At 42.6% G+C, this 12,926-nt stretch overlaps 1 protein-coding gene across 2 annotated transcripts in view; it reads right to left on the bottom strand.

Moving 5' to 3' along the window:
• Positions 1-9,707: 9,707 nt before the first annotated feature.
• Positions 9,708-12,926, bottom strand: part of LOC134207734 (protein lava lamp) — a 34,445-nt gene continuing 31,226 nt past the window's right edge. For both annotated transcript variants that reach the window (XM_062683589.1, XM_062683590.1), the window contains exons 5-6: positions 11,297-11,593; positions 9,708-11,225 (exon numbers count right to left, since the gene is read on the bottom strand). In XM_062683589.1, the coding sequence (XP_062539573.1) occupies positions 11,140-11,225; positions 11,297-11,593 (383 nt within the window). In that variant the 3' untranslated portion in view covers positions 9,708-11,139. The remainder of the gene's footprint in view (positions 11,226-11,296; positions 11,594-12,926) is intronic.

Below are 12,926 nucleotides of genomic sequence, written 5' to 3'. Positions count from 1 at the left end.
GACATATGGTTACATTACATACATAGCTATATATGTAGACGAAAAATCAGAAGGAATAAATTTTGGCTGTTACGCCGTTTTCAAATGTTGGTCTATATTTGATGTCTGGGCAGGGGTGATAAACATAGCTCTGTTCATTCCACCAGCCTGCCAATGACCGTCAGTTCAAGGGTGCGTACTTATGTAACTGGTAGTGTAGCCTGGGCACTCTTGTCCTGCTGACATCAGCTAGCAGACCTGGGGGGTCTGCGTAGGATGTGGTGAGGTTGAACAGTTCATTTATTTAACTTACATCTAAACAGATAACAGTGAATCAACAATTTGACGCCACAATACACGGTTCGAGGCCGCATCTCTCCATCCTCGAATGACTGCGAATCGAATAGTTTCTAAGCAACATCTGGAATACCGCAAGGAAACCACTAATATTCCAGTTTTACTTCAATGACGCCCATCTAATCATCGAAAGCCCTCGACTGTCGTACGCTGACGATTTGAAAATATTTCTCCAAATTAGTTCAACCACTGACTGAAAAAAACGATCATTTTCGATTGCAACCTGCTTGACCTTGGTGTAGTCCTAGACTCAGAGCTAACATTTAAGCAGCACATCTCGTACGCTGTCGATAAATCTTCTAGGATATTGGGACTCATATTTAGGATTGCCAGGAATTTTTCCGACATTTATTGCTTGAATTCCATCTACAGTTCACTTGTGCGTTCTACTCTGACTCTTGTGCGTTCTACTCGTTCTACGCATCGAATCGGTCCAACGTCGGTTCCTGCGATTTGCACTTCAGAAGTTACCATGGAGGGATCCGTTTTGCCTACTGAGTTATGAGAGCCGATGCCAGTTGATTGATCTGGAAGTTTTTCGTGCTAGGAGAGATACCACCCGGGCGATGACGATCGCCGATATACTACAGGGACGAATCGACTGCGAAGGTATTCTGGAGTAGATATGTAGATTTGAATGTTCGACCAAGGACACTCCGCAATAGCGGAATGCTTAGAATGCCACCACTGCAAAGGACCTATTACGGACTACATGAGGCAATCGATGGCTTGCAACGCATATTCAACAGAGTTGCAACATACTTTATATTTTAAGACCATCATTCTGCCGTAATCTGAAAATGTGACGTATGCGCCATTTTACAACATACTTGTTTTCCATTTTTCTGTTAAAGAGTACGATGAGTACCATTGTAGCCATTTTTATTAAATGGCGTATACGTCACTTCGCCAGTTTACGGCAGCATTGGGGCCAAACACAGCCTGTTGATGTTGTAAACAAATAAACAAATGATCGGTTTCCAAAGTGTAGTGTCTGCTGAACAGCATTCGATCGATGTGCGGACATTCAGAGGTCCGAACATTGACTTGATCCAGGCATTGCAATGTCATCTGAGCACAGGATATCATCTTTGCTTGTGCAAAAATATTATCCCTAAGCCGTATTTATTCGATTTAAAAGTGTTGAGGCGATGGAATATACTTTGCGAAACAATGATGAAATGCTACCGTTTCATTACGCCAGTGGAAAGATGGTAACGGTGCATATGAACGTAGCCAGAATAAAATACTCGGTATGTGAGAATTTTTGATCTGCCGCCGGAAATTTCGGATTCCGATTTATCACCCGTGATAGCAAGATTCGGTAAAGTTAAACGCGTAGTACGTGAGCGGTTCCCAGCAGAATGCGAACTCGAACTCAACAGTATCGAAGGAAAGATCACAGCGATTTATGCGTTACAATCAGAGTGTAAAATAATCGATTTTTTTTGATGAAGTCCACCTTTCTTCACTTGTCAGCTCACTATCAGACGCATTCATAGTCAGCACTGGACTGTCAATATTCGATTGAATATTGGTCATTGAATATTTATGCACATTCTACAAACTGATAAATTATCTGAAATCTAAACAAGTTTTAAATGAGTGAAGTAATTTATCATACAGAACTGAATCCGATTTGCATCCGTGAGGCACTTTCAATGGTAAACATCAATATAAACAATGCTAATTATATTTTGTTCTGCACATAGTAAACACACTCAGTGACAGTCGAATGAATGAGTTCGTGGAGTAGTCGTCTGACTATTTCATTCTATGTTTTGAATAATCATGCGATGTTTGTCAAAATTCGGACTGAAGTAGCTTCATGAAAATGGATATTTTACGCTCTGGTTACAATATTCAGTGGTTGTCGGCGGAAGGAGTATCGGCTGACTACCGCCAGAAGCTCGACGATTGGATTAGTGCAATCAACATCAACGATCTATGGGGTCTATATATATATGATCCATGGAGCGGGGAGCACAACATCATGAGAAGTGGTAGGCACTGCACAGAGGCGGCCCAGGACGGGTTGGTTCGATGTGGAGTGTCAGAGAGTGGCAGACGAGAAGAACGGTGCCAAAAGCCGGATGTTGGTGTCGGGTACCCGATCGAATAGAGATCGGTACAAGGAAGCAAGAGCAGCCGAAAAACGAACCCACCGCAGGAAGAAGAAATAATATGAAGAACAAGTGATTAGCAAGGCGCAGGAAAAAATGGAGCAGAATGATATGCGGAGGTTTTATAACGTATAACGTTGGACGAATCGATATCAAGTGTAAGGGTTGCGTATGAAATATCGACGTCATTTGATTTCTTAGATGGATTGAAGCAGGATGATGCACTCTCGAATCTACTGTTCAATATAGCGCTCGAGGGAGCGATGAGGAGAGCTGGCGTGCAAAGAAGCGGTACCATTATCACAAGATCGCATATGCTCCTGGGATTTGCGTACGCTATCGATATTATCGGGCAGCAGGGACTATGTCCAAGGGCTTGACGATGCCTCCCCAGACCATCTGCGAGTTGTGGCGCCTGCCTAGAATGTGGTGGGGTTTGACAGTGGGCCCTGTTAAACCTCTAAAAAAAGCTGCATGAATCCGCTAGTAGAAAAGATATTTTAGTTACTAGATAAAGATTGTCGCTTCGGTTCCCTTTGTTCTGCTGTCCGAAACATGTGTGGTACATACCTGTCAAATCGTATGGATTTTCCTTCTTTGACATTTAGCTCCCTTTCCTCGCCAGCAAAAGATGTTCCGGACAGCGACGACAGCGACAATCTTTATCTAGTAACTAAAATATCTTTTGCTAGTAGGCTCCGCCAAAGCGAACGTGTGCCGCTCAAAGCGCACAAGCCCAAGTCCTGGTGTTAGGTGGGACGCTAAACAGACCTGACACGACAGCCCTCCGACGAGACAGGAGGTTTGCGCAGGCCCAATAAGCCGCCTTTGAAAACAACTATTACGAACGACATAGAAGATAATAAGACTCGATACAATCGGCAACGACCTTGGCGACGAATAAAGGATCACGATTGGAAGCTTGGAACATGGAACTGCAAGTCGCTAGGCTTCGCAGGTTGCGACAGGATAATCTACGATGAATTACATCCAACAACTTCGACGTCGTAGCGCTGCAGGAAATCTGTTGGACAGGGCAGAAAGTGTGGAAAGTGGGCATCGAGCGGCTACCTTCTACCAAAACTGTGGCACCACCAGCGAGCTGGGAACCGGCTTCATAGTGCTGGGAAAGATGCGCAAACGCGTGATTGGGTGGCAGCCAATCAACGCAAGGATGTGCAAGCTGAGGATTAGAGGCCGTTTCTTCAACTATACCATCATCAACGTGCACTGCCCACACGAAGGGAGATTCGACGACGAGAAAGAAGCGTTCTATGCGCAGCTGGAGCAGACATACGATGGATGCCCACTGCGGGACGTCAAAATCGTCATCGGTGACATGAACGCTCAGGTAGGAAGGGAGGAAATGTATAGAGCGGTCATCGGACCGGATAGTCTGCATACCGTATCGAACGATAACGGCCAACGATGCATAAACTTCGCAGCCTCCCGCGGAATGGTAGTCCGAAGCACCTTCTTTCCCCGCAAAAATATCCACAAGGTTACATGGAGATCACCTAACCAAGAAGCGGAAAATCAAATCGACCTCGTTCTAATCGACGGTAAATTCTTTTCTGACATCACGAACGTTCGCACCAACTGCAGTGCGAATATTGAATCCAACCACTACCTCGTAAGGGCCACGTGTCACAGTCTTATATGTGCAAGGACATGAGTATTGCGTGGGTATTGCGCTTTGATCCGGTCGAGACAAGTGCGATCTTCTAAAGCTTGCAGTAGCCTTCGGAAAAAGTAAGTACAGTGCATGTGTTATTCGTCGCGGGCGGAAGAAAAAAAATCTATTTGATATTCGTCGGATAATGCGTTTGTATTTCGCTTTGATCTGGTCAAGTAAGGGCAAGTAAGTACAGAATACTGCACGTCGGTTCGGTCGTCAAAAAAGCGATTCTCCACAATTTCCATATGCCATCGGGCATGCGTGGTTACTATTGTCCATTCTCGGTACAAAGACATGTCGAACTATTCAATCAATAGATATGCTTTTTATCGTGTTCCTACACGGTGTACAGGTAGTTAGTTTGTTCTGCTTTGTGCGGCCGAATCATGGTTAGGTAAAATCACTGAGTATAAAGAATTACACAGTCGTATCGCTTATCAGAGTGAATCCAGATCCAACGATGCCTACCAACTAACTAACAATCCTTCCTGTGGTTTTTGTGGAGATGCAGAGGTAAACACGATCTTCAAATAGCAAAAACCACCTACTAATATTCCTTCCCTCTTCCTAACTGACTACAAGGACGTGGCCGGCGCCGTTATTGATCATTTGAATATTAGAGTCACTGAAACTTGCAACTTGCACGGACTAGTCATAAACACGTCGAAGACGAAGTACATGATAGGAAGAGTTTCAAGAGAAGACAATGTGAGCCACTCACCGCGAGGTTGCATCGGTGGTGACGAAATCGAGGTGGTAGAAGAATTCGTGTACTTGGGCTCACTGGTGACTGCCAAAAATGATACCAGCAGAGAAATTCGGAGACGTATAGTGTCTGGAAATCGTACGTACTTTGGACTCCGCAAGACGCTCCGATCGAATAGAGTTCGCCGCCGTACCAAACTGACAATCTACAAAACGCTTATTAGACCGGTAGTCCCCTACGGACACGAGACCTGGACGATGCTCGTGGAGAACCAACGCGCACTTGTATTTTTCGAAAGGAAAAGGCTGCGTACCATGTATGGTGGGGTACATATGGCGGACGGTACGTGAAGGAGGCGAATGAACCAGGAGTTGCATGAGCTGCTGGAGAAGACTCTTATATACCGCACAGGCCACTTCGACCTTAGTCTGAATAAATAAATAAATAAATAATCAATATTATCGGAATTGATCGCCGTGCCGTAGAAGAGGCTTTTGTACTTTTTAGGAGGGAGATAGAGACCCAAGTAGGACATTTCTATAAAATCTGGTTACAGCAACTTATTTGTGACCAAATTCACATAGAAGTTTCAGCAACTGATTTGAAACCTGTGTGCTACTCGGGGAGGATTGGACTCACAATCAATACCAGCAAAACGAAGTACATGATCGCTGGCAATCAACGTGGGTTCATTAGTGGTGGTGGATGGTGAAAAATTTGTGGAAGTGGTGGAAGAATTTGTGTATCTTGGAACATTAGTGGCGTGTGTGTTACCCGCGAGGTGAAAAGGCGTATTGCAGCTGCAAATAGGGCTTATTACGGACTTCGTAACCAGCTTCAGTAGTCCCGTAGTCTGCAAACGAAGACAAAATTTGCGCTGTATACGACAGGGCGACTGAAGGGATTGACCCAGGATCGAGTCCAGTAGAAAAGGATACTCCATTCGACGTAGGTTCATCGAAGAGCTGTAGCCCATCAAGTACCAAGTAAGTGCGAAGAACTAAGGGCAGGTAAGAAAAAAACTCAACCGGCGTTAGAAACGGGGATATGACGAAAAAGTTCTCACGGAGGCCAATTTTTTATGCCAAACGGCTAATGACAACGCAAACATTTGCAAAAAAGATTTCGAATATTTTTATCGAACACGAGTATTTTAGAGATTTTTAATATTCTTGGATGATATATGTAATAAAGCAATGAAGTTTGCTCAGTACCTATCGAGCTGTAGGGGGAGATCCCCCAGCGATGGACACCTCCCAATACCGGACACTTCTAAAAACGGCACTTGCAGAGATCCCTCCACCATCTTATGTAGTACAATAGAAAGCTATTGAAAAGTCTTTTATGTGTATGGAATATCAGATCCCCATGTTGTAAACTTTGTACAAAATTTGAAATTGAACAAAAATGTGAAAATTTTACATGTTTCGCCTTATTTTAGAAGGTTTGATTCAACAATATCAAAACCCATCCAATGCATTATAATTATGTAGAGATGGTCAATATTAGTCATATTTCAAATAGCGACTATGATTTGCTAGATAAATAATGTATTTATGGTGCAAAATCAATTTCTGTATCTTGTAGCTGTTCCCCGGGTCCGGACAGTGAGTTTTTTTCATGTGATCAAATAGCCATTCTTTACACCTGTTTTGTTAAACTTACTTCAATTCAATTATTTTTTCTTAATGAGGTATCAGAACACTATAGAAATAAGCAGAAACAAAAATTGAAGATGTGTGTGTGTGTGCTTCATCCTCTATCCCTCACCCAGCTGGGGGTGTTGGTCAAGTAGTACTACAAATAATTTGATCAGATCTCATGGTCCGTAATGGTGCCCTTTTTGTTACGAAGAATAGTACTACAAAAAGGATACACTTCTGAAGTTAGAAAGGTTTCTTCAGAAGTGTAGGGAATGTGATGTACTAATTGTTCATAACTGGTTCAGCAAAACTTCACAAGGACGCTCTTATTCGTAGTAACCACTCAGGGAATAAAAAGTCAAGAAGAGCCACAGTTGCTAACTAAAGCGTGAACCGGATACCTGGGACTCCCACAATATCCGCGGCAATAGCAGCAAACGATGCCCTGTACGTATTTAGTTTAAAATTTTATAACATTTTATATTGGTGAAGCAATGAGACAACGAAAAGTAAATAACTGGAACGTGCTCACCAATTTAGTTCATCCAGAGTGTTGTACTTCTTATCCTCCTTTGCTTTCATTGAAAACGTGGTCGTAATGCACAACAGATAGTATTTGACTGTGACCAATTTAGCGGCTGCGAAAGTTCTCGCTGGGTCAATGGCTGTGGAAGTTCCAGTAGCTGTTACTGCTATGGCTGCTGCTGCATTATTATTGGTTGTAGTGCGTTCAATATCTCAGAAATTGGGAAGTGTTTAAATATTGAAAATTCTTGAATTCTGGAAAGATGAGATGAAAAAAAAGGCAGTATCAAAATTACAACATAAGTGTTTGAAAATCAATATGTGATTTAGTATTTGATATCATCATCAGGTGATTTTGATTAATTTAAGCAAAAGTATCAGTCAATTAATCAAGTACGAGATACTGAAAACGGCTTTACTGTTGATGTCGAAATACGTATCTGTCAAAGGTACAATAAAGTAAAGTAGTGAAATCAAATGAAATAGTACAAACTCGTCGTATGAAACTAATTGGCTTTTTTTTTTGAGTTATGCTCAAATGTGATGTGAAAATGTTTTGGCGATAGCCTGTTTGTATTTTCACGGCTCTGCAAAATTTATTTTTTTGTAGACGGTAAATGAACAAGAACTGCGCACTGTATCATAGCTTTTCGGTAATTACCTTTTTGATCGATTGTATAGTCCACTCGCCACAATAGATCAAATATCTGATCGCAGTGGATATTGTACCCGACAGAAAAATAGTCCACTGGCCACTCGATGCTGGCCACAAAACAAGGACTGTGAGGGAACCATACCTTTCCATATTTCTCTATGATAAATTCAAAAGTAATTGTAATTTTAAGAACACTAAGTGCCAATTTCTTCACCTCCGCTTAAGGCACTAAACCAGGTTTAAACGTATGGGTAAGCACCGCTTAAGAGTTAAGCGAATGTGAAGACATTGGCCCTAAATAACGAAAAAATATAAACTGAAGGAGAGAAAGAATTTCAAGAAATAAAACGCGTTGTAGTACTACAAGAAAAATAAGGAAAACGAGAAAAAATATCAAATTAGAACAATACAAAAAGCTTCTTTTAGCTTCTACAATAATCGTAAAGACCAGTTGATGTGGTAATAAGAAAAATCTCTAGTCGGTTTGTTACAAATTAACACTTTTAAGGCCATGTTAAAAGAACTAATAGCAATGTTCCATTTCTCATAATGTAATTTTGGATTTCGGCGCCCACCAAAAGCTGATACCCTTGGCGGGGGCCAGCCCTACCAGTTGAGCGCTACGGCGGTGTGTAGAACACTTAGGGCCGATGCCCACGTAGCGTTTTTTCAACGCTACGTGCACGTGATGTTGAAAAAACGCAGATGTGCATCGGTGCGGCGACGCTGTGTTACCGCTTTTTCCCGATGCACACATGCGTCCTTTTAACGCCGTGTGCACGCAGCGTTGAAAAGACGCTACGTGGGCATCGGGCCTTATTCACCACAGATCTAAATTCTTACGTTGTGAATAACAAAATTTCAAAATAATTTCCGATAAATGATAGTGTCTTGCTTGAATTGTGTACGTTATCAACAGTATTCAAAATTAAGCGTGTAGTTTAAGGTTGGTAAATAAGGAAACGTTTCGAAACTTTTCAAGATCCCTTTTTTCAATTTTAATGTTAGCGAAAAATCTTGTTACTATTTATGAGCCTGAGCATTGAATATTTTAATCGTAATGGTAAAAATAGCATTGAATATTTTAATCGTAATTGTAAAAATAGGTGTCCGATTGTAATTCATATAATTCATATAACGAAACATACCGAAACCACTGTTATATTGTGTCAATTTGTTATTCTAACATAACATTATGAAGGTATATATGTAGATTCTCCTATTTGATAACATAGAAGTGCAACAAGGAAAAATCTTACAAAGTTTCAACGCATAGCCAGCCTCTGATTTGAATTTAAACTTGCTTCTGTTCTTACGTCCATTGACATTACTCATCTGGTCATTCGCAGTAGCTGGAACTGCACTCTCTTCCGCAAGCATTATCGATGAGCTGATTGAACTAACGAAGACGACGAAGACATGAAATTTTTCCATTTTCGCAATGAGATGACTTTGGCTGCAAAAGAAAATTTGTGGCAGCGAATTTGATTAGCTGCCATCCACACGCGATGACTACTTCGATCTCAGCAGAAACAAAAATTGAAGATGTCATTGAAAATAGAGGGAATTTTGAGTAGGATGTAAGAAATTGCCATACTAACTAAAACTTAAGCTATACTAACACGTATTAATATCCACAACGTGAAGCAAGTGAAAATTATTACTATTCTAAATGATTTCTTTACTCATGTAATAGGAACTTGGTCATATTTGAAAATGATGCAATAGTGTCCGGTACTCGGGTACACTTTTCTGAATTATGAAAATTTTTACTGAAATTCATCATCAAAATACATCGTCCAAAAACGTGTTCAAATGATCAAATATAGTTTAAATGAATCATAAATGATAATATTTTGTGTATATGGTATAGAAGTAAGCTTAATCCGGATAATTAGAGAGTTTTTCGTTAAATGGCTTATGTGTCTGGCACTGGGGGATCTCCCCCTACTATAATATGACATAAACATCAATTTGGCTTCCATTTCGATGAAAAGATCTAGAATTCTAGGCTTTCGGATAACTAACTACTCTCAATTCGTAACATTTCTGATAATTTGGCTTTTAATTTTCTCATTTTCATCTTTCCTGGCCAATAATACACATCGATTTGTTTTGTCTAAAGTATCTCTCTGAACCAATTAGGATAAAAACAATCACAATATAGTTTGGATACAGTAGGTAGTAAGTTACGTTTTATGTACACAAAAGAAGAAGCTAAGTGATAAGGGTTCTACACGGTAAAAAAACAACACGCTCAATTTAACTGTTCCATCTATTGAATGATCAACTTTACAATTACTATTATTGAAAATGATATTCCTTTTATTTTGAAGTGGTGTCACACCTTTCATAAGTGTGTTGAATGCAGACAATTCCATAACATCGATTGATCAAAGTGCTACTCACTGGATGTTGAAATGATTAGCACTTTGATCAGCACCAATGATGTCTCCACTAGAATTGAAAGTGCTATGCTATTGAATTCACAGGTTCAAGGCTATTGATTTAAGAGTGGAGCGATATTGGTGTTGTTCTAAAAATAGATGACAGTTCTTTCATCTGTTCTGCTTATTTCAAGAGGTATTTCGAAGTGTGAGATGGAGTCATGGTAAGACGAAGGACTTTCAATCAAAGGTATGTTATTCAAATCTGAGTTGAGGCAATTCTATTTTTTTATTTTGTTGCTTTATATTCAAAATATTGTGCACGTCAAATGGAAGTGGTGGTCTTTGAATGCGATGAGCTCAGCTGTTGATATTGATTTGATTCCAAAGTAGTGCATATTCAAATGCAGAACAGTTCACATGGACGTGTATATTTTTTACCGTGTATACATTAAGACAAATGCAATTTTTACAACAGAAAACAAGAAAAAATTTGAACCTAAAAACAAATAATAAATCCGCTACCTAATGACTTGACTGCACATCATCATCATCCGATCGCGATCGCGCTCAACAACAATCATCCCTGTAAAACCCGCGCATACTCACGCGCAAGTGGGAACTACACTCTGCAACAACCGATCTCCTTATGCCACAAGAAATGTTTAAAGTTTTAGGGTGCCTTCGAAGGCATCGGAAACAATAAGTCAAACGAAACTATGGGTAGGTCACGAGGATCGGGGCGAGTCTGGGTAGGGTCGGTCCACGCCCACCACCATCGCAGTGGGATCAAAAGAGAAGGTGAAGATTTGCTTTACCAAACGTGGGAAAAGTGCTTCACCGAACTGGCTCGGTTCGGAATCGTCGACGTCTTTCGTCGGTCATTCGTTCGCTTTTAGTACTTTTAGTTGGTGATGTGAGTGCTTCTAATCTGCTTGTACCCTGATTCGCTTCACTAACTACGAACTTCTTTACGTTTTGTTTGTATGCTAAAATCGATTACCACTAGTTGCTGTGACTAAGAGCTATTTGAACCTTACACATGTAGGCTGTTAGGAATCATCTTACACGATCGACTTTGAGAACTTAGGAGTCAGACTTCTTACCTAGGATCCAGTTGATCAGAAGGGTTGAGGCGCTCTGCGGTTGCTGGGGCGACGATTCGTCTTGAGCTTTTTGAAAATGGAAAATAGCGAAAGAAAGTTAGTTTTGTTTTCTAAAGTTTGAGCGATGGCTAACTTACAGATATTGGTTCCGGCAATCTTGGCCGCCGCCTCCAGCGGCATGTGGGCAAGGTCGCGCTGAATTAGCGTCATCTGCCGGTGGCGCTCTTCCCGTTCCTCCTGCACTCGTTTGTCCCGTCCTTGGTCGATCGAGTGCAGTTCGGACAGTTTGCTGCTGAGGTCCGACATCTGGCCGGGTGCGTTCGAGGTCGATACCGATACCGCAGCACTTATACCCGACTCCTGTACGATCTGCTGCAGGGATTTCTCCGGTGTGGTTGTTTTCGATACGTCACTTGCCGAGTCTCCGGAAGGTTCTGCATCAAAACGAAAAAAGTAAATGAATACTTTTTTCATTCAGAATATTGTCTAACGTCCCAGATTCTAACTGAGGCTACCAAGCCTCTTGGAAGGAGGCTACCAAGCCTCTTGGAAGGAGGCAACCAAGCCTCTTGGAAGGAGGCTACCAAGCCTCTTGGAAGGAGGCTACCAAGCCTCTTGGAAGGAGGCTACCAAGCCTCTTGGAAAGAGGCTACCAAGCCTCTTGGAAAGAGGCTACCAAGCCTCTTGGAAGGAGGCTACCAAGCCTCTTGGAAGGAGGCTACCAAGCTCTTGGAAGGAGGCTACCAAGCCTCTTGGTAGGAGGTTACCAAGTCTCTTGGAAGGAGGCTACCAAGCCACATGTCTGGAGGCCACCAAGCCGCTTTGAGGGAGGCTACCAACCCTCTTTGAAGAAGGCTACCAAGCCTCTTGGAAGGAGGCTACCAAGCCTCTTGGAAGGAGGCTACCAAGCCGCTTGGAAGGAGGCTACCAAGCCTCTTGGAAGGAGGCCACCAAGCCTCTTGAAGGAGGCTACCACGCCTCTTGGAAGGAGGCTACCAAGCTTCTTGGAAGGTGGCTACCAAGCTTCTTGGAAGGAGGCTACCAAGCTTCTTGGAAGGAGGCTACCAAGCTTCTTGGAAGGAGGCTACCAAGCCTCTTGGAAGGAGGCTACCAAGCCTCTTGGAAGGAGGCTACCAAGCCTCTTGGAAGGAGGCTACCAAGCCTCTTGGAAGGAGGCTACCAAGCCTCTTGGAAGGAGGCTACCAAGCCTCTTGGAAGGAGGCTACCAAGCCTCTTGGAAGGAGGCTACCAAGCCTCTTGGAAGGAGGCTACCAAGCCTCTTGGAAGGAGGCTACCAAGCCTCTTGGAAGGAGGCTACTGCCTCTTGGCATGAGGCTACCAAGCCTCTTGGAAGGAGGCTACCAAGCCTCTTGGAAGGAGGCTACCAAGCCTCTTGGAAGGAGGCTACCAAGCCTCTTGAAAGCCTCTTGGAAGGAGGCTACTAACCTCTTGGAAGGAGGCTACTAAGCCTCTTGGAAGGAGGCTACTAAGCCTCTTGGAAGGAGGCTACTAAGCCTCTTGGAAGGAGGCTACTAAGCCTCTTGGAAAGGAGGCTACCAAGCCTCTTGGAAAGGACGCTACCAAGCCTCTTGGAAAGGAGGCTACCAAGCCTCTTGGAAGGAGGCTACCAAGCCTCTTGGAAGGAGGCTACCAAGCCTCTTGGAAGGAGGCTACCAAGCCTCTTGAAAGAAGGCTACTGCCTCTTGGAAGGAGGCCACCAAGCCTCTTGGAAGGAGGCTAAGGAGGCTACCAAGCCTCTTGAAAGGA

Source organism: Armigeres subalbatus, chromosome 1, assembly GCF_024139115.2.
Source record: "Armigeres subalbatus isolate Guangzhou_Male chromosome 1, GZ_Asu_2, whole genome shotgun sequence".
NCBI lineage: Eukaryota > Metazoa > Arthropoda > Insecta > Diptera > Culicidae > Armigeres > Armigeres subalbatus.
The sequence above is the reverse complement of the archived record's forward strand: the minus strand, read 5'-3'. Positions and strand labels throughout refer to the sequence as shown.